The following is a 25964-nucleotide window of genomic DNA, read 5'->3' as shown; positions in this document are numbered from 1 at the left end:
GGTAACCTATTCTAATAGTTCAATATTTTAAAAGTACATGAAAGCACAATGAAAATTCTCTCTACCATGCTTGACCTCCAGCTGTACAATTCCCCTCCTTGGCGATAGTCTGTGTGTGTGTGTCTGTGTGTGTGTGTATATGTATATATGTTTGATTTTATTCGTTTTTTCCACAAATATTATTGAATCCCTTCAGTGTTCCAGGCCCTTGTCTAGACACTGGAGAAATACTAGTGAACAAAACATGTGAAAATTATGTACACATCACAGCTCAATTCTATTTTTGGCAATTGGAAACAGCCATTTAAAAAATCAGTTTCTTGTTTATCCTTCCAGAAATAAGCTATGTATGTATAAGCTAGTACAACCCTGCATTTTTCCTCTCAGAATGCAAGTATAACATAATTTTCACACTTTGATTTCTCACTGAACACTGTATTATGGAGAGTACTTCTATATGAATAGAGAATGCTGCTGCTGCTGCTAAGTCGCTTCAGTCATGTCCGACTCTGTGCTACCCCATAGACGGCAGCCCACCAGGCTCCCCTGTCCCTAGGATTCTCCAGGCAAGAACACTGGAGTGGATTGCCATTTCCTTCTCCAATGCAGGAAAGTGAAAAGTGAAAGGGAAGTCGCTCAGTCGTGTCCGACTCTTCTCGACCCCATGGACTGCAGCCCACCAGGCTTCTCCGTCCATGGGATTTTCCAGGCAAGAGTGCTGGAGTGGGGTGCCATTGCCTTTTCCGAATAGAGAATAACCTTGTGCTTTTTTTATGCCTGCAACTAAGTCTCATCATATGGGTGTATCAGGATTCATTTAACCCCAGACTAATGAGGATCTAAGCTGCTGTTGATATTTTAACATTATAAATGATGTTACAATGAAGAACCTCATATAAACTTTCACACATGTGCAAATGTATTTATTGTATAAATTCCTACTTTTCACCCTTTAAAGTGAAGTGAAAGTGTTAATCACTTAGTTATGTGCGACTCTTTGCGACCCCATGGACTGTGGCCCACCAGGCTTCTCTGTCCATGGAATTCTCTGGGCAGGGATACTGGAGTGGTTTGACATTCCCTTCTCCACGGGATCTTCCCAACCCAAGGATCAAACCCTGGTATATCACAGTGCAGGCAGATTCTTTATTGTCTGAGCCACCAGGGAAGCCCTTCACCCTTTAAAGAAATGTCTAACCCCGTTTTAGCTGTAAGACAGCCCCAAAACCGAATCCTTGATTTTTCTAGACTTAGAAGGCAGTTGTTTATGAAACACAAATCTTATTATAAAGAAACACTTTCTTAAAGAAGTAGTGGTGACAGCCCAGGCAAAATCTAATCATTTGAATTAAGTGAATTCCTGGTGCCAAAATTATCCAGATAATTAAATTCCCACACTTTTCTCTGGCAAGTTGGTCTCAATAATAAGTCAGGAGCACAATCCCCACTTTTCTGATGCTTTGCTCTAAAATTCAGTCATCCTTTTTAGAAGAATGAAAACACCCCCTGAGGGAACTGATTACCTAAGATTACTTAGCAACCATGTCAGGTTTTGCCCGGAGAAGGCAATGGCACCCCACTCCAGTACTCTTGCCTGGAAAATCCCATGGATGGAGGAGCCTGGTAGGCTACAGTCCATGGGGTCGCTAAGAGTCTGACAGGACTGAGCGATTTCACTTTCACTTCTCACTTTCATGCATTGGAGAAGGAAATGGCAACCCACTCCAGTGTTCTTGCCTGGAGAATCCCAGGGACGGGGGAGCCTGGTCTCTGGGGTCGCACAGAGTCGGACAGGACTGATGCGACTTAGCAGCAGCAGCAGCAGGTTTTGCCACGGTCTCTTTGCAGTACAACATTTAGCCACTTGAGGGCAGAATTTACTCACTTTCTAGATTGAGACCCACCTAGTATCTTTTCCATTTCAAAGCAGATGGAGTCATGGTTTATTAAAGGAAAACAGGCATTTTATTTTTTGCCCTTGAAGCGTAGGGCCAAGAAAAACTGGGAAAGTATTCCAGTGTCACAAGACATCACTGTTGGCACTTTTTGCAAAGAATTTTCTCTTAACCCTGTCAGCTTCTTTCATCATAAGTCATACCTTAGAAATCTGGCACTTTGTTGAAAGATGTGCTGGGTCGGAGGCTGCAGAAATATACCCTGTGGTATAGAGAGAGTAAAATCTCATTTGGGGGTTGTACTGTTCATTACTTACACATCCTTACATCCATACTTACACATCCTCCCCTCCCCGCTTCAGATATAAAAATAAAAGAATGTGGGTCCATCATCAGTAATGAAATAGTGTTAAGGAGGTTCTGTGTACACTGATGTCATTGATTCCATGAGTCACAACCTCTCACTATCTTATATAATGTATTTATTTATGGCTGTGCTTGGTCTTCATTGCTGTGCTAAGCAGGCTTTTCTCTAGTTGCAGCAAGTGGGGGCCACTCTCTAGCTGCAGTGCTTCTCATTGCGGTGGCTACTCTAGTCACGGAGCCCGGGCGCTAGGGCGTGCAGGCTTCGGTGGTTGCAGCTCCTAGACTCTAGAGTTCAGGCTCAGTAGTTGTGGCGCACGGACTTAATTGCCGCAAGACATGTGCAATTTTCCCTGATCAGGGATCGAACGTGTGTGTCCTGCCTTGGCAGGTGGATTTTTTTTTACCACTGAACCAGCAGGGGCGCACTCGTTAATCTATAGTTTATACTCATTCACTTTGAGTCCATCATGCTTTAGTGTTACTGCCTGTAAACAACTGTCCTAACAAAAAGTCCTGCTCTGTTCATTCACTTGGCATGAATGTCATTTCTTTTCTCCCCCAGTGATCCTTTACATAGATTTCAGCAGGAAGCTTCATGAAGCATCCTGTTTTCACCTGGGGTGGGAGGGTAAGGTTGGTGGGAGCAGAAGCAGCAGAGAAAGGGTGATGAAAGGACAATGAACCTGGGCCTGCTTTTGATGATGGTGAATAGTTAACCTAGATTAGAAGCATCTTCCTAAAATTCAAAAAGCCTTCTTTCTTTGATTTCCCTGCTTCTGTCAGTTTTTTTAATTATTATTTTAAAATTAGCTCTTTGAAGTGGCTTGTCTTCTGATGGGCCATCCTTCGGGGAATTGTTCCATCTTATTTCTTTTGCCGTTTGGGGGAGGGAGGAATCTTCTCCACGGTTCAGTTTTTCATTGTTTGTTCTCACTTTCCTGTGTACTTTATAGAGCCACTCTTCCCATGCAGTGCTTGGCCGTCTCTCCAGTGATGTATGTCCTGTGGTTTTAAGGTCTCAGACAGTCTGCCCTTGGCCTCTGCAGAGCCAGAATGCCCTGGGGTTTTGGGTGAGGGCAGTTCAGGCTGGTCCCACAGCACAAAGTGAAATAGAGCAATGAGTAGGGAACGGCTGAGTTTTGACAGTGTAAGAAGGTAATGTTTTTAAAAACCAGGGCTTATCAGTCACATGCCATGTACCTTTTATAATTAAAAAATGAATTTGATTTTTCCACTGGCCTAAAATCCAGAAAGGTTATAGAGCTTTCAAAACTGTGCTATTCCACCTCACCTCTTTAATGTTCTTTGTTTGACAGCCTTCAGAATGTAAACTAAGAACCATGTAAAATGTAAACTAAGAACCATGTGAAAATATAAATATTACAGTTTAGTGAAGATAAAAGTTGAGTGAAGTTGAGTTCCTCAACTTAATGGCTCATTTTAATTATTTTTAAGAGATTTCCATGCCTAGGCTAATAATTATATATTTAATAATAAGACCATCTCAAAGACCCTTTTTCATCTTTTTCTGGAATTACATTTTTTATTTTTATTTATGTATTTAACAAAGGAACATGCTTTTTAAAAATTAATTTTTATTGGAGTATAGTTGCTTTACACTGTTGTAAAGTTTCTACTGTATGGCAAAATGAAAAGGCATACGTATACATATATCCTCTCCCTTCTGGACTTTAGAACATCCTTTTCCAAATTGAAGTGTGAGTGACTTACAACATTAGATTAATTTCAGGCTCTGGGCACGAGAGTCCCAAGCAGGATACATCTTCTGTGGTATGCTCTCTAATGTCTTCTCCCAAAGTTTAGTTGAAATGAAACCAACTCTAGCATGAAACCCTTGTGTATCCCAAGCCAGCAGCTGACAAAGCACTGCCTGTTTCTGTTTCTAAGTCAGGGAGAAGTGAAGTTTGTAACAACAACTGTTACTCAACCCTCCAACTGGTCTGGGAGCAGGCACAGCTCCTGGTGGACTTGTCACCCTGGTATGAGCGTGGGAGCAAGAACCCTTCCCCTCCTCTTTCCTCACCCTCTGCCATAGAGCAGGCTACCTGTCCTTTGAAAATCTTGCCACCTAAGCAGTACTTCTCACCCTATGAGTAAAGATGATGCAATCATCTAACCAGTATTTTTGAGTCCCTACCATATGCCAGGCACAATTCTTGGTGCTGAGAGACAAAGAGGAGGAATGACTACCTCTCCTTGGAGGCAAACCTCAGCCTCCTGAAGACACCGGAATGGCTCACAGCTGAGTTGATGTATGGAAAGACACATGTGCAACTTTGTCCTGCAGGCACCTGAGATCTTGCAGGTTCTCCCACCTCCAAAACCCAGACAAGCCTTCTCCCTCACTAAGTACCCAAAGCAGGGATATGTTTCTAGAAGTCGTTGGGGGCATCTGAACAATTTATTTCTTAGTAGTCCTGCTGTTTCCTTCAATTCCAGTATTTTCTTCAACATGAACCAAGACATCTGCCAATATTAAAATCAGGCATTTTAAACAATAGTATTGATTTATTCATTGGCTTTCTTTTTTTAATAAGTAGGGAACTAATAAAGGTTCTGCCTCAAACCAAAAGAAAGAAATTCAGTTTCAGCAACAGAAAAACTTGGAAATTTTCTTATATGTGTATGAATTTTTGTCAGTTGGCAGATTTGTTTTAGGAAACTATTTGCAAAGCCTGGAAAAAATGTGCTCCCTCTGCCTCTCAAAAGAACATGCAGGTTGGTTCATGTTAGCTTTCCACATGACAGTTCTGCCTCATGGCCTTTTTAAAAATGTAACCCAGAGTTGGCATCAAAATGGTATCTTTAAACTTAAATTTTAAGTCTCTCACAAAGCCAAATATTGTTGAAATGTTTGTTTTGTTTGGGGGAAACTTTCATTAAAATTTTATGTTTCAAGGGAAAAGGAAGGTATTTGTGGTAGGTACTTTTTAACATTCTTCTTCACTTTTATTTGATCTGTCACAGCCTCTTTAAGAAACATTAATTAATTCAGTGAACAGAATCAAAATGAGAACTGAAGAAAAATTATTTATATATTTTTAAATGCTCAAGGTTCTATAGTTAGTAATTGGATGGGCTCCATGGAGGCTACTTTGCTCTTAAGATTATTTTCTCAAGGTAGTCATGACATTATATCCCATAGAGAAGCAATAATAACCCTGAGGTACAGCTAAGAGACAGAAATGTTATAAGGTAAAGCATTTTTAAAGGAATCTCATGTTTAAATATCAGTGAATACCTAACATGCTTTTAAAAAATGTACATACTCATATTAGTTACTTATTGCTACTTAACTGAAACTTTGCAGCATGAAACAACAGACAGCTGCTATCTCACAGCTTCTGTGTTTTATCCAGATGTGTTTTAGCTGAGTGCCTCTGACCCAGGGCTCTCAAAAGGCCATGGTCAAGATGTTAGTCAAAGTTGGGATCACCCCAGGGGTCAGCAAGGGGAGAATTTACTTCTGAGCTCATTCATGAGGTTGTTGACAGTGTCCACTAAAAAAACGATGAACAACTTGAGAGTTGTGGGTTAAGTTTTATTTGGGGCAAAATGAGGACTGCAGCCCTGGAGGCAGCACCTCAGATAGCTCTGAGAGACTGCTCCAAAGCGGCAGTGGGGGAAAGTCAGTGCACAAGGTTTTGTGAAGGGGGAGTGAATACCATTAAGCATTCATTTTACAAAAAGTTTGTTGCTAGGATCTGATGTCACCATGAAGGGATTTAGTGCTTTTCTAGATATGAGGAGATGCAAGGATTGGGATCATAAAATCTGTTCCTAAAACATCTATCTAAAGACATGTCCCACCAGATTGCCTGGAGCACAGAGTGCCTTACTCCACCCTGAACTCCCTCAGCGGGTGTTGAAGGTCAACAGCTTCAGCAGTGCAGGTTTAGTCTCCGCAGAGGCAGATGGTGAATGCCCTTGTTGTTGTCGTTGGCAACCATCTTGGCAAGTGCCAATTTGTAGTTGACAACAGTATTCGGTTCCTCTTGGTTTGTTAAGCTAAGGGCCTTAAGTCCTCACTAGCTGTTGGCAAGAGATCCCCTTGAATTCCTTGCTATATTGGTTTCTCAGTAGAGCAGCTCACAACATTGATGGCTTCAGAATAAGCAAGAGAGAGTAAGAATATACAGCTAGAGTCTTTTTGTAATGTAATCTCGCTTAGATTAGTAGATTAGAAAAGTTTCTAGTTAGAAATGAGTCACTTAGGTCCAGCCCACACTCAAGGGGAGGGAACTTTGGAGAGTAAGAGCAGCAGGGGTCAGGCATCATCAGGAACTGCTTCCCTAGTGACTCAGATGGTAAAGCATCCACCCGCAATGCGGGAGACCTGGGTTCGATCCCTGGGTCGGGAAGATCCCCTGGAGGAGGAAATGGCAACCCACTCCAGTACTCTTGCCTGGAAAATTCCATGGACAGAGGAGCCTTGTAGGCTACAGTTCATGGGGTCGCAAAGAGTTGGACATGACTGAGTGTCTTCACTTCACTTCACCAGAGTTCTTAACCAAGCTACCAAAAGTTGAGGCACTCCAGTTGTATGAATTTGAAGGAGTGTGGGGAGGTGGGAAGGTGGGTGAGGGAAAGTGGTTTACTTCCTCCAATGCTGAGGACCAGGCTCCCTGTGGAGAGTGTTCCCATCAGCCTGGTGTATTTCTAGGACATCTGCAGTACATGCTCCCTATAGAAAATTAACTGCTTCTTCACACACCCTCTAAGGTGAGAGGAGTCCCCATCCCCAGCCCTCACTAACACACCCTCCAAAGAAACAAGCCTGTTATGTGGGACGACGTGTTTTGTTTTCTTTTTTTTTCACCCAGGTTAAAGCAGGTTTCCCAAGTTGTCTTAGATTCAGAGTAGTAGGGAAAAAACCCTAAGCTGTATATATTGGGTTAGCCAAAAATTTCGTTCTGGTTGTTCTGTAAGATGGTACAGAAAGAACCCAAATTTTTTGGCCAACCCAATTTTAAGGAATGGGGTCATTTATCCTGTTTCCCATCATGTAGCACCTTACCTACCCCACACCCCCTTACACCCACCACCGACTCACCTCTGAAACATCTATTTATATGCATGTATGTATATATATATGTATAATTTATATAAATTTTCTGAGTGAAATGCAAAATATAGCTGTGGAAGGGAGAGTTTTTCAAGATACCTGAAATGTATATTGCTAAAGTAGTTCCAATCTCTGCTTGTGTAGAATTAATGTAAAGTATTATATTACATTAATTTAAATAAAAAAATAATGTAATGTATTTTCTTTTCATCCAAAAAGAAACCCACTGAAAACAGTGTTCTACTAAACCAACTGAAGCTTAACCTATTTAACAAATTTCTGAGCCCTCCCTAAGTGAGACTTACAAAGAGTATACAAATAACATAGACCTTAAAACCACATTCTATGGTGTTAGCTGGGAGTTGGAAGAGCTGCAGTTATCCAGTGAACATTTTGACTATATTGTCAGTGTCAAGTTTAAGGAGGTTATAGAACAAATTTTGGGATAAAAAATCTGGATTTGAGAACTTGCCCAGCTTCCCCTTACTTTGTCACTCTCCTTCACACCCAAAGCAACCGAGGGTCTTCTCCAAAGCAGTGTCTCATGGTTAATAATTACCCCACAATCCTAACAGAAGCAGAAGATATTAAGAAGAGGTGGCAAGAATACACAGAAGAACTGTACAAAAAAGATCTTCACAACCCAGATAATCATGATGGTGCGATCACTGACCTAGAGCCAGACATCCTCGAATGTGAAGTCAAGTGGGCCTTAGAAAGCATCACTACGAACAAAGCTAGTGGAGGTGATGGAATTCCAGTGGAACTATTTCACATCCTGAAAGATGATGCTGTGAAAGTGCTGCATTCAATATGTCAGCAAATTTGGAACACTCAGCAGTGGCCACAGGACTGGAAAAGGTCAGTTTTCATTCCAATCCCAAAGAAAGGCAATGGCAAAGAATGCTCAAACTACCGCACAATTGCACTCATCTCACACGCTAGTAAAGTAATGCTCAAAATTCTCCAAGCCAGGCTTTAGCAACACATGAACCGTGAACTTCCGATGTTCAAGCTGGTTTTAGGAAAGGCCGAGGAACCAGAGATCAAATTGCCAACATCCGCTGGATCACTGAAAAAGCAAAGGAGTTCCAGAAAAACATCTATTTCTGCTTTATTGACTATGTCAAAGCCTTGACTGTGTGGATCACAATAAACTGTGGAAAATTCTGAAAGAGATGGGAACACCAGACCACCTGACCTGCCTCTTGAGAAATCTGTATGCAGGTCAGGAAGCAGCAGTTAGAACTGGACATGGAACAACAGACTGGTTCCAAATTGGGAAAGGAGTATGTCAAGGCTGTATATTGTCACCCTGCTTATTTAACTTATATGCAGAGTACATCATGAGAAATGCTGGACTGGAAGAAACACAAGCTGGAATCAAAATGCTGGGAGAAATATCGATAACCTCAGATATGCAGATGACACCACCCTTATGGCAGAAAGTGAAGAGGGACTAAAAAGCCTCTTGATGAAAGTGAAAGAGGAGAGTGAAAAAGTTGGCTTAAAGCTCCACATTCAGAAAATGAAGATCATGGCATCTGGTCCCATGACTTCATGGGAAATAGATGGGGAAACAGTGGAAACAGTGTCAGACTTTATTTTTCTGGGCTCCAAGATAACTGCAGATGGTGACTGCAGCCATGAAATTAAAAGATGCTTACTCCTTGGAAGGAAAGTTATGACCAACCTAGATAGCATATTCAAAGCAGAGACATTACTTTGCCAACAAAGGACCATCTAGTCAAGGCTATGGTTTTTCCAGTGGTCATGCATGGATATGAGAATTGGACTGTGAAGAAGGCTGAGCGCCGAAGAATTGATGCTTTTGAATTGTGTTGGAGAAGACTCTTGAGAGTCCCTTGGACTGCAAGGAGATCCAACTAGTCCATTCTGAAGGAGATCAGCCCTGGGATTTCTTTGGAAGGAATGATGCTAAAGCTGAAACTCCAGTACTTTGGCCACCTCATGCGAAGAGTTGACTCATTGGAAAAGACTCTGATGCTGGGAGGGATTGGGGGCAGGAGGAGAAGGGGACAACAGAGGAAGATGGCTGGATGGCATCACTGACTCGCTGGACTTGAGTCTGAGTGAACTCCAGGAGTTGGTGATGGACAGGGAGGCCTGGCGTGCTGCGATTCATGGGGTGGCAAAAAGTCAGACACGACTGAGCAACTGAACTGAACTGAATCCTTTGTCTGTGTGTGTGTGTGTGTGTGTGTGTGTGTGACATATGGGGTTATAGTTCCCCAGCCAGGGATCAAACTCATGCCCTCTGCATCAGAAGCAAGGAGCCTGAACCGGACCACCAGGGAAATCTCCTGTCGTCCTTTTTATTTCCTTTCTCCACTCACACTACAGTCCATAAATCTAACCTTTTTGTAAGAAGAGCAGAAACTGAGTAAACTAATTCATACTAAAGTGAGAGTGAATGATATATAAACCACATAATATGTTCAATCTGCTAAGCAGAGTTTCAAAAAAAGTATTTGGTAACATGGATATCTTAACTGGTAAAATTTCAGCTAGATAAAATATCTTTAAAAAAACGTTTCAAGCAAAGTTGGAGGGAGATATATTTTGTTCTTAAAGCAGTCAGTTTTCTCCAGCATGTTTCAAATGCTTGGGTATTTGTGATTCTTTTCATTGGGAACCTCATCTAGATAAAACCTAAGACCATAAATATCCCAACTTTCCCTTTAGGTCTTTTGTGATTGAAAACCAAATGAACTTTTTCTCAACAAGTAATGGAGAGCTCAGATGCTTTTAACTCTTTCTAAAAGGTAGCATTCTCTTTGTCCCAGCTTGAGGTCCTGCTTTATTTTATAAGAATACTGGCTTACCAAGCTCTCACTAAAGAGCAACTTTTAATCTATCTCATAAAAGAAGGGATGGGGGAAAAAAAGAAGGGATGAGGATTGATGTAATAGAAAAGGTAGTCTGAAATATAGGAGCTGTGAACATTTAGTTAGTTCAAGTTCAAAGACGGATTCTTTGTAGTTGTAATAGGTATTCTATACAAAGACCTCATATTTGATGTTCAAATTGTAGTCCATCCATGAGAAAGTGTCGACAGTTCCTCCCCGCCCCTGCTGTAAGTCTTTAACAGTGGTGTAATGACAAGTCCTAGAGTTTGCTGTTGTTTTCTGTTTCTCTCTCTCTCATTCGATTTGTTTTTGAGTGTACTAATTTAACATGACGAGTGTGGAGAGAGCGTGTTGGATCATTGTAGTGTTTCTAAACAATATGGTAACATTTTGTCTCTGGCTTCTTAACTGCATTTGCTTTTTGTGGAGGTGAGAGGTAGAGGTCCCCAGTGTTCAGAATACAATACCAGCGTTTATACAAGACATTGCAGCCTAGCCCGCGGAGCACAGAGGTGACTGAGGAACAGTTGTGACTCATTCCCAGAGTCCCCTTCCATTCTTGTGCTGAGGCAGGCAGCCTTGTGTGGACTCTGGCTGGTGTCCTACAACAAGTTGTACATTCTATTTCTCTTGCTCTGATTTCTGAAGGTGGAATGTTCCCTTTACCCTACACAGTAGGCGTTTTCTTCTCCTTTCCATTCTTCACTGATTCCTTTGTGAGTTTGTGCTTTCATCTAAACTATAGAGTATTAGAAATAGGAATAAACATAAATTAATGGCATGAGACCATGGAATGACAAGAGAGGACATAGCAAATATTTTATTTTTATGCATGTATTTATAAACATTCTCATGGTAAAAAAAAGTATGTGAGGCAGATTACAGAGATTATATAACAAGATATAAAATTTCTGGGTGAAAGGAAAATTTGGAGAATATACCAAGTGCTAAACTCTGAGATTTCCAACTTCATTTGCACTCAATGTATTTAAAATACCAAAACCTCTATCTAACACCTTAAGGGACAGTACTCACTCTCATCCTTAAGTTATTTTAAACTTTTTAAGCTTTTATTTTAAATTAAAAAAAAAAACTCTTATAATTTTCTTGGGGAAGCATTCCTTAGTGCCTGTAAACCATTTAATAAAAGACCACCTTATGATAAAGTTCTGGTGAGCCTCATTGTTGACCAAAGAAACTGTTTACTGTTCTTAGAAGCAGCAGTGGCTATGGGCACTGGATCTAGTATGAGCTTCGGGGCGCCTGGATTTGAATTGCGCTGTGCCTTTTGCCAGCCGTGTCGCCTTGCACAGGTTGTACAGCGTCTCTGGGCCTCAGTTTTACCATCTGCCTAAAGAGGCTAAATAGCAGTACTGTCATTGGTACTGTTAGCTACTGTTAGAATGGTGCCTGCATGTAGCAAGAAATACGTGTTGTTAGCTACTTTTGCTGTTACATCTAAAATACATTTTTCTGGCAGTGAAATGTGAGTGATATACAAAACCACCTCTCCGGCTTCTACTTTGGATAGATAGCTCAAAGTAGTATCTCTAGATTTGCTTTTTCTTTGGAATGCTTGAATAAAAGACATCAGATAACTACAAGACATTACTTATATTAGTAGGCATTTGAATTTCATTCTGCTCAACTCAAAGTCTGTTGCTTAAAAGAAGTAAGAGCCACTCGCCTTTTTCTGTAGTTTTTGAATGAGGGCATCTTATTCATACAATTGGTTTGCTACATTTCCACTTCAGCAAATAGTTTACCAATTCTTTGGCTCTGTCTTTGCAAAAATGGTTAGAGAGGGAGACTTTTAAAACACCAGGGAAAGAAAAAGAAATTACTTTGAAATTGCCAAAGTAGTTAGGTTGAAAGTGTTTATTTAGAAACCTGGAGAGCTTTTTATATCAAAAGCTGTTTCAGTAGTGTTGCATCAAGAGAGGTAGGTTCCAATTTACTATCCCATCTATTTCAGTCAGTGCATATTGCTAACGGCCTGCTATTAAACCAACACTTGTGTCTCTAGCTATAAGAAAACTAATAAAACAGAAAAACCAATTTATCTGATATTTTATTCATCCTTTCTCCCATTTCAACAGCCATGTTCCTTTTAGGACTTCTCAAAGCACCTGTGTTGCTGTTGTTTCTCAGTCACTAAGTCGTGTCTGGCTCTTTGTGGCCCCATGGAGTTCAGCATGCCCGACTTCTCTGTCCTCCACTCTCTCCTGGAGTTTGCTCAAATTCAAGTCCATTGAGTTGGTGATGCTAGTTAACCATCTCATCCTCTGCCACCCTGTCTCCTTCTACCTTCAGTCTTTCCCAGCATCAGGGTCTTTTCCAGTGAGTCGGCTGCTCACATCAGGTGGCCAGAGTAATTTAGCTTCAGCTTTAGCAGCAGTCCTTCCAGTGAATATTCAGGGTTGATTTCCTTTGGGATTGACTGGTTTGATCTCCTTGCAGTCCAAGGGACTCTCAAGAGTCTCCTCCAGCACCACGGTTTAAAAGTATCAATTCTGGGTGCGCGACGGTGCCGGGGGCTGCGGTGAATGCCTCACAGGCCGTGCACTTCCCTGCGGGGAGGCGCCGTCGCCATTGCCACCTCGCTCGCCTCGCCGAGCAGGGCCGCAGCGGACCGCCGGCACCATGGGCCAGTGTGGCATCACCTCCTCCAAGACCGTGCTGGTGTTTCTCAACCTCATCTTCTGGGGAGCCGCTGGCATTTTATGCTATGTTGGAGCCTATGTCTTCATCACTCACGACGACTATGACCACTTCTTTGAAGATGTGTACACTCTCATCCCTGCTGTGGTGATCATAGCTGTCGGGGCCCTGCTCTTCATTATTGGGCTAATTGGTTGCTGTGCCCCAATCCGGGAAAGCCACTGTGGACTTGCCACGTTTGTCATCCTCCTACTCTTGGTTTTTGTCACAGAAGTTGTTGTTGTGGTTTTGGGATATGTTTACAGAGCAAAGGTGGAAAATGAAGTTGATCGCAGCATTCAGAAGGTATATAAGACCTACAATGGAACCAACCCTGATGCTGCTAGCCGGGCCATTGACTATGTTCAGAGACAGCTGCACTGTTGTGGAATTCACAACTATTCAGACTGGGAAAATACAGACTGGTTCAAAGAAACCAAAAACCAGAGCATCCATGTTAGTTGTTGCAGAGAGACAGCCAGCAGCTGTAACGGCAGTCTGGCCAACCCCTCTGATCTCTATGCTGAGGGGTGTAAGGCTCTAGTTGTGAAGAAGCTACAAGAAATCAAGATGCATGTTATCTGGGCAGCATTGGCATTTGCAGCTATTCAGCTGCTGGGCATGCTGTGTGCCTGTATCGTGTTGTGCAGAAGGAATAGAGGTCCTGCTTATGAGCTCCTCGTCACCGGCGGAGCCTATGCATAGTAGGAAACTCAAGCCCGAGCTTATTAGTCTTGTTCTGATTTGGAAGGGGGATTGAGCAGGTCCACTGCTACTGGTCTCCTGAGTTCGTTTAGTTAAAGCACACATGCACAGGTGTTGGACGGAGCAGCTTGACTCTTCATTTGTCTACCTTCTTACCTACCCACCTATGACTTTTTTTTTCCCTTTGTTTTAGCTGACTCTCCATGTCTGTAAGTGTTTTGAGTACGGTGGTAAATGTTCTAATCTCAGAACCATTTGTGAGTTGTGTAGTGTGGTAGAATTAAAGGTTGACGTGACCCTGCTTCTGTCACCTCCAAGCATAATGGGACTGCTGCTGTAGTATCACCAGGTCCTTTCAGTCTTCACAGTGGAGAACTCTTGGCCAAAGGTTTTGGGGGGGAGGAGCAGGCAGTCAGCTGTCTGGTTAAAGTTAATACCAGATAGTGCCCCTCATCAGTGTCCTTTTTAAAAATATATACTATAGTCCTGTAAGATAGCAACTGTACAAAATGGCTAAGATAGATTTTAGAATCATACCTCGTGTATCTTGGTTCATCTTCAAAATCAGACTGATCTTTGAAACTAGCGGTTTTTAATCAAAGCTGGCTTTATAGGAGGAGTATAATGTATGCACTACTGTTTTAAAACAATTAGTGTGAGTTTGTGCGTGTATTTTTGTATGATTGAGCCCATTCATCATAAGTCTAAACTTGTTAGAAATAATGTACCCATGTAGACTAGCAAAATAGTATGTAGATGTGATCTCAGTTGTAAATAGAAAAATCTAATTCAATAAACTCTGTATCACCCCCTCAAAAAAAAAAAAAGTATCAATTCTTCAGCACTCAACCTTCTTTATGGTCCAATTCTCACATCCATACATGACTACTGGAATAATCATAACTTTGACTATACAGACCTTTGTTGGCAATTAAAACATATTAAGATGTATCCATTTCTATATTAATTACATATACCCAATGTGTAATTTTATAACAACCTGCAAAATTAGGGGGGGGATTTTTTTGCTTATTGTTAAACTCAGTAGAGTTACTGTCAACTGATAAAATGTTGCATTTGGTAAGCATTTAATTTTAATTTAAAATTCATTAATTTTTGTTTTGAGGTTTTACTTTTTATATTTTGGAGTTAATCATTTTTGTGGGTCTCAGACATTTTTGTAGAATTCTGAGACGTTCATAAATCTTAGGCTCTGTGTCTATCATCCTGCCTACAACCGAGGCCCAGCCCAGGGTGAGAAATCATCAAACGCTTGCAAACTCAGAAGAAAATGGATTTTAGTGACTCAGTGAAACTGAAGGAGTGCCCCTACAGCAGGAGCATTTTGCCATTTTCTGAGAGATTGTGAGGGAGATAAAAGGATGAGAGAGGGTGTATCAGAAAGACACAGAAAGAGAGAAACTGAGGGACACTGAAAGAGAGTCAGAGACACATACATGGATTAAAGACAGAAAGAGAGAGAGGAGAGAGAGGGAGAAAGTGAGCACCACCAAGAGATACATGAGAGACATCAATTGAAAGATGGAGAGAGAAACCCAGAGAAATCGATCCATTCGTTAAGTGACATGTTTTAAGATCTCACTGCCCTGCAGCGTGTTTAAGGTTGCACTGTAAAGTCCACTAGCTGTTTTACATTTATAGTCTTGATAGGAAAAGAATCTTCATTTGTATCATATCTTGCAATTTTCTAAGTTCTTCTTGAGTTTCATTGCATTTGAGACTTAACTCCAGCCTTTTTATGTAATGAAAAGGTGAGGAAATTGACTTGTCCACCTTCTATCTGTAGACCATTTGGTAGTTTTGTTTGCTTTTAAGATAACTGTATTTACTTTGGCTGTGCGTGGGTTCTTCCCTAGTCACGGTGAGTGGGGGCTGCTCTCTAGTTGTGGCGTGCAGGCTTTGCATGGCGGCTTCTCTTGTGGCGCACAAGCTCCAGGGCACTCGGGCTGCAGTGCTTGTGGCATGTGGGCTCAGGAGATGCAGTTGCTGGGCTCTGGAGCACAGCTCAGGAGTTGTGGCCCACGGACTTAGTTGCTCCTCGGCATGTGGGATCTTCCCAGGTCAGGGATCAAACCTGTATCCTCTGCATTGGCAGGTGAATTCTTTGTGACAGAGCCACCAGGGCAGCTCCATTTTGTAGTTTTTTAAAAAGGATAGTCTCACTCAGAATCTTACCTGATGAGGATCACTAATCATACAAGCTCACCTTCCCTGATATAAAAGCAGCTTAGGTTATATCATTATCCATTATCTGTCAATGAACATTTAGGTTGCTTCCATGTCTTGTTGTAAATAGTGCTGCAATGAACATTGGGGTGCATGGTATCTTTTTGAATTATGGTTTTCTCCATATATTTGCCCAGGAGTTGGACTGCAGGATCATCTGGTAGCTCTATTTTTGGTTTTTAAAGAAACTTCTATGCTGTTCTCCCTAGTGGCTGTACCAATATACATTCCCACCAACAGTGTAGAAGGGTTCCTTTTGCTCCATACCCTCTCCAGCATTTGTTATTTGTAAACTTTTTGATGATGACCATTCTGACAGGTGTGAGGTGGTGCTTCATTGTAGTTTTGATTTGTGTTTCCCTCCTTATTACCAAATTCAGACTTAAATTGAAGAAAGTAGGGAAAACCACTAGACCATTCAGGTATGACCTAAATCAAATCCCTTATGATTATACAGTGGAAGTGAGAAATAGATTTAAGGGACTAGATCTGATACATAGAGTGCCTGATGAACTATGGACAGAGGTTCCTGATATTGTACAGCAGACAGGGATCAAGACCATCCCCATGGAAAAGAAATGCAAAAAAGCAAAATGGCTTTCTGGGGAGGCCTTACAAATAGCTGTGAAAAGAAGAGAAGCGAAAACAAAGGAGAAAAGGAAAGATATAAACATCTGAATGCAGAGTTCCAAAGAATAGCAAGAAGAGATAAGAAAGCCTTCCTCAGCCATCAATGCAAAGAAATAGAGGAAAACAACAGAATGGGAAAGACTAGAGATCTCTTCAAGAAAATTAGAGATACCAGGGGAACATTTCATGCAAAGATGGGCTTGATAAAGGACAGAAATGGTATGGACCTAATAGAAGCAGAAGATATTAAGAAGAGATGGCAAGAATACACAGAAGAACTGTACAAAAAAGATCTTCATGACCAAGATAATCACAATGGTGTGATCACTGACCTAGAGCCAGACATCCTGGAATGTGAAGTTAAGTGGGCCTTAGAAAGCATCACTACGAACAAAGCCAGTGGAGGTGATGGAATTCCAGTTGAGTTATTTCAAATCCTGAAAGATGATGCTGTGAAAGTGCTACACTCATTATGCCAGCAAATTTGGAAAACTCAGCAGTGGCCACAGGACTGGAAAAGGTCTGTTTTCATTCCAGTCCCAAAGAAAGGCAATGCCAAAGCATCAGACTACCGCACAATTGCACTCATCTCATGTGCTAGTAAAGTAATGCTCAAAATTCTCCAAGCCAGGCTTCAGCAATACGTAAACTGTGAACTTCCAGATGTTCAAGCTGGTTTTAGAAAAGGCAGAGGAACCAGAGATCCAGTTGCCAACATCCGTTGGATCATGGAAAAAGCAAGAGAGTTCCAGAAAAACATCTATTTCTGCTTTATTGACTATGCCAAAGCCTTTGACTGTGTGGATCACAATAAACTGTGGAAAATTCTTCAAGAGATGGGGATACCAGACCACCTGACCTGCCTCTTGAGAAACCTATATGCAGGTCAGGAAGCAACAGTTAGAACTGGACATGGAACAACAGACTGGTTCCAAATTGGGAAAGGAGTACGTCAAGGCTGTATATTATCACCCTGCTTATTTAACTTATATGCAGAGTACATCATGAGAAACCTGGGCTGGAAGAAGCACAAGCTGGAATCAAGATTGCCGGGAGAAATATCAATAACCTCAGATATGCAGATGACATCACCCTTATGGCAGAAAGTGAAGAGGAACTAAAAAGCCTCTTGATGAAAGTGAAAGAGGAGAGTGAAAAAGTTGGCTTAAAGCTCAGAAAACTAAGATCATGGCATCTGGTCCCATCACTTCATGAGAAATAGATGGGGAAACAGTGGAAACAGTGTCAGACTTTATTTTTTGGGGCTCCAAAATCACTGCAGATGGTGATTGCAGCCATGAAATTAAAAGCCTCCTTGGAAGGAAAGTTATGACCAACCTAGATAGCATATTGAAAAGCAGAGGCATTACTTTGCCAACCAAGGTTCATCTAGTCAAGGCTATGGTTTTTCCAGTGGTCATGTATGGATGTGAGAGTTGGACTGTGAAGAAGGCTGAGCGCCGAAGAATTGATGGTTTTGAATTGTGGTGTTGGAGAAGACTCTTGAGAGTCCCTTGGACTGCAAGGAGATCCAACCAGTCCATCCTAAAGGAGATCAGTCCTGGGATTTCTTTGGAAGGACTGATGCTAAAGCTAAAACTCCAGTACTTTGGCCACCTCATGCAAAGAGTTGACTCGTTGGAAAAGACCCTGATGCTGGAGGGACTGGGGGCAGGAGGAGAAGGGGAAGACAGAGGATGAGATAGCTGGATGGCATCACCGATTTGATGGACATGAGTTTGAGTGAACTCCGGGAGTTGGTGATGGACAGGGAGGCCTGGCATGCTGCAGTTCATGGGGTCGCAAAAAGTCGGACACGACTGAGCAGCTGAACTGAACTGAACTGAATAATTAGCATTGTATAGCATCTTTTCAGGAGAAGGCAATGGCAACCCACTCCAGTACTCTTGCCTGGAAAATCCCATGGACAGAGAAGCCTGGTAGGCTGCAGTCCATGGGGTTGCTAAGAGTCAGGCATGACTGAGCGACTTCACTTTCACTTTTCACTTTTATGCATTGGAGAAGGAAATGGCTACCCACGCCAGTTTTCTAGGCCTAGAGAATCCCAGGGATGGGGAGCCTGATGGGCTGCTGTCTATGGCGTCGCACAGAGTTGGACACGACTGAAGTGACTTAGCAGCAGCAGCAGCATCTTTTTATGTGCCTATTGGCCATCTGTATGTCTTTTTTGAAGAAATGTCTGTTTCGATCTTCTGCCCATTTTTTTATTAGGTTTTTTTTTTTTTTTTTTAGTTATATGAGCTGTATGTATATTTTGGAGATAATTCCCTTGTCAGCTGTATCATTTGTAAATATTTTCTTCCATTCCATAGTTTGTTTTTCTGTTTTGTAGGGCAGCTTTTCTCTTTGTTTCCTTGCACTGGATGAAGGATAGGCTAAACGGAGGAGAAACCAAAGTGATGTTTTTGGCATTGTGGCTTTCAAAGACGTCAAGGTCCCTTGAGTTAACCTGTTTTCAGCAAAAGAAATAGAGGATGATCCCAAAACCATAAAGAGCAGAGAGAGTTTTGTCAACAATTGGATCTAATAATGGTCAGATTCCACAAGTTAACTTCTGACTTCCTGGAGCTGCTCAATGCCAACAGTTTAAAAATAAGTTGAGGGGCTGTTGCTGAATCAATGGAAAGAATTTGAAGTTTCTAAAATAGTTTATAATCAAGAGAAGCCATCTGAAGTGGCTTTGGAAAGAAAATTGTTGATGAATACTAAACGTCCCCTTCTGTGCTGTGATGCACCTGACTGAAGAGAAGGCTTTTTGCCCACATTTGGGAAAAGATGAGATTATACTAAATGCCTACACTTACATCAGGCCTGTAGTTACTAAAACTTCTGAAATAACTTTGCAGTAACAAGGGATTCCTAGTTCAGTTATAGTTGACATTCTCAAAAATCATTAGATAATGTAATTCTCGGTCTTCCCTGGTGGCTCAGACCATAAAAATCTGCCTGCAATGCGGGAGACCTGGGTTTGATTCCTGGGTTGGGAACATCCCCTGGAGAAGGGAATGGCTACCTACTGTGGTATTCTTGCCTGGAGAATTCCGTAGACAAAGGAGCCGGGCAAGCTACAGTCCATGGGGTTGCGAAGAGTCAGACACAACTGAGCAACTCACACACACACACTTATAATTTACCATATATAAAATGTATGAGGCTGTTTATCAGTTTATTGATAATTATTCTTATCTGGTTGAGGCTCTGTGGATTACTCACCCTGTAGGTAGATCTTTCCTTCCAAGAGAAAACACTTATTTTCTTACATTCATTTCTTAGAAATCATGCAGATTTAACAAAACATATCACTTAGCATTCTTGCCAGTTAGAATTATGATGATCCTTGGGAAATGCATATTCTTAAAAAAATTCTTAGGCAAAATCATTTAACCTCTCTGGGTTAGTCAGTCTCTGGTCGACAGAAAAGGAATGTGGACTAAATTCTCTGGATGTTTCTTTCCTGCTCTGTATTCTGCAGAAAGTACATTCATACAGGGCAGAATGCTGAGTGCCCATGATAATGATGTTTGAATGTAGGGGCCAGCAACCCCTTTGGAAGCCACGTGCAAAACTGTCGACTGGTGTTGGGAGACGTGTAGGACAGGTAGGTGGTGCCCTGGCTTGGGATGTAGGAGACAAGTGTGCTGACAGCTGACTTGCTTATCCAGGCTTGCTGGGCTTTTCCATTGTGATTTACACAGACCCTTTCATCTCTCTACTTCAAAGCATTTTTATGAACTCTGGCTCATTATTTCTTCTAGCACAGCATAAAGAAAGGTTGATTGGTATCTTTTCAATTAATTTAAAGATGAAGAAACTGAACTATTTAGAATTAAAAGGGATTCTTCCTGAATTGCAGAGAGGCAAGATATAGAAAGTGTTCATTCTAACTTTAGAATTGAAAAAAAAGAAAAGGAAATAATCTTACTGCTTATTTTTTGAGACTGTGGAAATGATGGCACATTCATAATATGGGATAATATACATCCATTAAAATCATGTTTATTGAAACTATTTAATGACTTCCCTGGCAGTCCAGTGGTGAAGACTCTGCCTTCCAGTGCAGGCGTGAGATTCGATCCCTGGTTGGGGAACTAAGATCCCACATGCCATGTGGTATGGCCAAAAAGCAAATGTTTAGTGACACCAGAAAATGATCATAACTGAACAGTGTTAAATGACAACAAAATTTTTTTTAAAGTTTTGTGTATAAATATGTAGATAAAATATTTAACATATAGAGGGGAAAAGACTAGAAGGACATATGCTAACCTTGTCAGTAATTTTGTGTTGGGATATCAAATTGTTGTTGTTTTATTCTTTCTACTTTTCTGTACTTTTGCAAGTATTCAAGATTGAAGAGAATGGATACATATATTATTTTCATAATCATGTATTTTCATAATCATTATTCATAATCAATTATTTTTGTAAGCATATGTATGTATGATCATCATATAATTATAAAAGAGAGAAAATATGTGAACGGAGTGGCCCAATTAAGTAGGATGGGAGAACGACCTCTTTGAGGATCTGACATGTGAGGTAAAACCCCAGAGATGAGAAGGAATGAGTCAGTTAGAGAACCAGGAGACGCCCTTCTAGGCAGAGAAAACTGCAGGTATAGGAACCCCCAAGGTGAGAATGAGTTTGAAATATTCTGGGCCTTAAAGAAGGCCAGTGTGGGAAAGTGATGCCTGGTAACATCAGAGAAATTGCCAAGGGCCAGATCTTGTAGGCCCATGAGAAGACGTTTAGGAACTCTTGTAGGCACCTGACATCATCCGTTTTACACTTTGGAAAGATCCTTCTAACCAACATATAAGGAGTCCAGTGAATGGGGCAAATCTAGAAGAGAAAGCAATGCAGAAAGCACTGTGGAAATCCAGGTGAGAAATGAGGATAATCTGGAGCGGAGGGTGTAGGTTGGGGTGGGTATCTCACTTTAGCTCTGTGGAAATAATACTCATCACCTCGCTATCACTAAGTTCTTCTTCATTAACATTCCCTATGGCCCTAGGAAGTGGGTGCAATTACTAACCCCACTGGGGTTAGCTTAGGAAAGGCTTTGGAAAGGCTAAGCAGCTTGCCCAAGTCTGACTTCAGAGCCCTTAACCACTCCCCACACGGCCACTCAGTAAACATTGGCTCTGCTGGTGGGTGTGGTGGCCGCGGAGATGACCGAGAGCAAGCAGAGAGGAGTGTATAAGCCACATGGACACCTGTGTTGCCAACCATGAACTGCCTTCTGCCTTCATTACTAATCTGTGACCCTTCCTGATGGCCTCTGAAGTTCAGCTCCATCTGCCTGCATCGAAGGTGGGGTCCCTCAGTGTGACTGAGCAAGATTTGCAAGGCATCCCTGAGACAGCCATTGTAGAGTCAGCGCCGAACTGGACTCTGTGCCCACTTGGAGGCTAATTCATGGAGTGAACTGTCACTTTACCTCTCAGGGCCTCAGTTTCTCATCTGCGTGTCCATCAGACGGAGGTTCACTAGCCTAGTCCTTGAGACTTTGCAGGGTTGTGGTTATTAGTGTTGTCACTGTTGATACTGTTGTAGCAAGAAAGATCCATGGGGTAAATTCATGGATTTATGTAAATATTGGTCCAGAAGACTATTTGCTTGCATTCGTGCACACACACAATGCACACCCACAAGGGGGAGGTTATCATGAAGAGGATAGAACTGAACAACAGTGTCAGTCAAGTCTTTGTCTTTTGGTTTTTCAGTCCCTGACTACCTCTGACATCATAAATCAAACATTAAAAATTTTCTTCTGCCTAATTCTTGAGTATTGACTTTATACTTTTCCAATGGAAACCCTTTACATGTGAGTATGGACCCACTAGATGCACTGATTATATCTGTTAAAGATAGGAAATTTGCCAGCATAGTTATATAGATTTGTAATGCAAAATTCACATGTATAGGTCAGTGGTTCTCAAGTGAGGGTGACTTTGCCACTCCTGGGGACATGTGGCAATGTCTGGAGACATTTTTACTCATCACAGCTGAGTAGAGGGGAGATACTACTAACATCTAGTGGGTAGAGGCCAGGGATGCTGCTAAACATCCGACAATGTGCAGGAAACTCCCCATGACAAGAAACTATCCAGTCCAAAATGTCAGTAGTGGTGAGGCTGAGAAGCTCTGGTATGGATTAATATGCAAACCCTTGTAAAGTATCATGAGAACCTTTATTCACAGAGGGAAAAATCTGGTCACCTGGTCCTCCTTCTTGATCACTGTTCTCTTGATAATCTAGTTCACACAAAGGTTGTTTTGTCATCTGAAGCCTTTGGGGCCAGAATATGTCCTTTTGGGGAGAATGTGTAATTAGGATTTAGAATCGTGGACCAAGAGTGAGGAAGACAGGAGACTTTCCCAGCATGACACAGTCAAATCAGCCTTTGGTGTACTGTTGACGCTCAGCTGTTAATGAGATCCCGAGAATTAAGGCAAGCTTGCCTGAGAGATGTCATGAATAGTCTGAAAAGGCCATTCTTATCATTTTATTTAATGGCAGCCTTATCTGACAAGAATAGAGCTTGAATAAGGTTAACAGAGTGACTCTGTATCCAGAGTGCCTGACTTCAGCTCTTGATTGCCGTTTCCTAACTATATCATTTTTTTTTTCATTTGTGTTGTGGGGGTGTTGCCATGAAAATAGTATCTATCTATAGGATAATTTTGAAAATTAAAGAAACTACCCGTCTTAGGATAAATATTCAGTTCAGTTCAGTTCAGTCGCTCAGTCACATCCGACTCTTTGCGACCCCATGAACTGCAGCACACCAGGCCTCCCTGTCCATCACCAACTCCCGGAGTTCACTCAAACTCATGTCCATCAAGTCGGTGATGCCATCCAGCCATCTCATCCTCTGTCGTCCCCTTCTACTCCTGCCCCTAATCACTCACAGCATCAGAGTCTTTTCCAGTGAGTTAGCTCTTCGCATGAGGTGGTCAAAGTATTGGAGTTTCAGCTTTAGCATCAGTCCTTCCAATGAACACCCAGGACTGATCTCCTTTAGGATGGACTGGTTGAATCTCCTTGCAGTCCAAGGGACTCTCAAGAGTCTTCTCTAACACCACAGTTCAAAAACATCAATTCTTCGGCACTGAGCTTTCTTCACAGTCCAACTCTCACATCCATACATGACCACTGGAAAAACCATAGCCTTGACTAGACGGACCTTTGTTGGCAAAGTAATGTCTCTGCTTTTGAATATGCTATTTAGGTTGGTCATAACTTTCCTTCCAAGAAATAAGCGTCTTTTAATTTCATGGCTGCAATTACCATCTGCAGTGATTTTGGAGCCCCAAAATATAATAAAGTCTGATGCTGTTTCCACTGTTTCCCCATCTATTTCCCATGAAGTGATGGGACCAGATGCCATGTTCTTAGTTTTCTGAATGTTGAGCTTTCAACTTTTTCACTCTTCTCTTTCACTTTCATCAAGAGGCTTTTTAGTTCCTCTTCACTTTCTGCCATAAGGGTGGTGTCATCTGCATATCTGAGGTTATTGATATTTCTTCTGGCAATCTTGATTCCAGCTTGTGCTTCTTCCAGCCTAGCGTTTTTCATGATGTACTCTGCATATAAGTTAAATAAGCAGGGTGACAATATACATTCTTGACGTACTCCTTTTCCTATTTGAAACCAGTCTGTGGATAAATATTAATGATACTTATAAATATTAGTACCGCTGTTGTTTCTTAAAGTCAGGAATATGATTAATTGAATGTATATACATTCATTCTTTTGTTCAACAAGTAATTTTTTTAGCACCTACTGTGTCCCAGGCACCAGTGTAGTGCTGGGAATACATCAGTGAATCAAAAACATCAGATAAAAATCTCTGCCCTCATGGAGCTTACTTTTTAGTGGATTATAGTAGTACTAATGCAAATAGAAAGAAAAAATATACAAAGTTATAGTCAGCCTAGTATTTGTCCTATAGTTGTTGAATGGATGAGTATATTATTCATAGTGTTGTATTATTATGTTACATAGCTAATTGGGCTTAGATGAACTGTCATCTTAGAAAAGAAAAGAAAGTTAAACCAGTGTAATATGTCATGACAATAAAAAGTTGAAACTGTGGGTACTTCCCTGGTCGCCCAGTGGTTAAGACTGCTCTTCCACTTGAACCAGGGGGCACAGGTTCAATCCCTGGTCTGGAAACTAAGATACTGCATGTAGCCTGGTGCAGCCCAATTAAGATTCTTTTTTAGAAAAGTGCTACGTGGGATTAGAAAGGAGAAATGAAATTAGGCCATTGCCTGTGGCCATGATTTCTTTTTAAAATGAGCGGAACCTTTTTGTTTTCTTATCTTTGTATCAGACATATAGTTACCTCTGGGCGGATTTCCACATTCCAGGACTTTCTCAGCTGCAGCAGACACCTCTGTCTGTGTAGCAAAACAGAGAACAGTGTTGGTTATTATCAGATCACTGCAGTTGAAGACAAAGAATCAACAATAATGCATTTATTCTCCAAAGGTAGTTCACTTCTGAGAGGAAAATCTCCTTCAGAACAGTCACCTTATGAATGCAGACTTCAGCATCCCCTGAACAACTTGGTTAAAATAGACTCTAGATCTTACTGATTGGCTCCTCATCTTTTCTTTTCCAGAAACCTTCTGTATGTCTACCCACAGAGGCTGAACTTTGCTAACAAACTAGCATCTGCCCGGAACATCACAATCAAAATCCAGTTTATGTGTGGAGAGGATGCCAGCAGTGCTATGCCAGTAAGGAGGGGAATAAACATTTGCCTCTAAGCAGGGTGGGCTGAACTTCCTTGTCAGTTCACACAGACAAAATCCAGGGCTGGTCAGGCTACAGTATGTGTTGATTCAGGCCAGTACCACTGAGGGTGTGCAGAGCACTTTGTGGCTGGTCCATTACTGGTTCCAGGATACTGATGCCAGGATACTGATAGGGAATCCGGGTCAGCCTAAGTCGAAACTTACTCCACAGTGAGCTGTGAAATTCGGAAACGCGTATCATTTTAGAGGACTGAAAAATATCACGACTTTGTTCCAACCATCCTTACAGCATAGGAAGTAGAGAGCCCGGCCCAGGGAGTCGGCCGTGTCTGCCGTACTTCCAGTTGTACGCTGTGGTACACATCTCCTCAAGCCCCAGTCCACATTTGCCGCTAAGTCGCTTCAGTCGTGTCCGACTCTGTGCGACCCCGTAGACGGCAGCCCACGAGGCTCCCCCGTCCCTGGGATTCTCCAGGCAAGAACACTGGAGTGGGCTGCCATTTCCTTCTCCGATGAATGAAAGTGAAAAGTGAAAGGGAAGTCGCTGAGCCGTGTCCAACTCTTCGCGACCCCATGGACTGCAGCCCACCAGGCTCCTGCGTCCATGGGATTTTCCAGGCAACAGTACTGGAGTGGGGTGCCATTGCCTTCTCCGAGTCCACATCTAGAGATTTG

General features: G+C 41.8%; 1 protein-coding gene and 1 pseudogene across 6 annotated transcripts in view; both read left to right on the top strand.

Moving 5' to 3' along the window:
- Positions 1 to 25964, top strand: part of DOCK8 (dedicator of cytokinesis 8) — a 233481-nt gene that overhangs the window by 121608 nt on the left and 85909 nt on the right. For all 5 annotated transcript variants that reach the window (XM_086415413.1, XM_086415417.1, XM_086415415.1 and 2 more), the window contains one exon: positions 25154 to 25271. In XM_086415413.1, coding sequence (XP_086271539.1) covers positions 25154 to 25271 — 118 coding nt within the window. The remainder of the gene's footprint in view (positions 1 to 25153; positions 25272 to 25964) is intronic.
- Positions 11456 to 14449, top strand: LOC147366981 (tetraspanin-3 pseudogene; annotated as a pseudogene). Its single transcript, XR_015169673.1, has one exon. The product of XR_015169673.1 is annotated as a tetraspanin-3 pseudogene (transcript).

Source organism: Bos grunniens, chromosome 8 (assembly GCF_055505025.1).
Source record: "Bos grunniens cultivar Pamir isolate PY7600 chromosome 8, Bosgru_T2T1.0, whole genome shotgun sequence".
In the NCBI taxonomy this organism is placed as follows: domain Eukaryota; kingdom Metazoa; phylum Chordata; class Mammalia; order Artiodactyla; family Bovidae; genus Bos; species Bos grunniens.
This window is presented reverse-complemented; position numbering and strand designations above follow the sequence as displayed.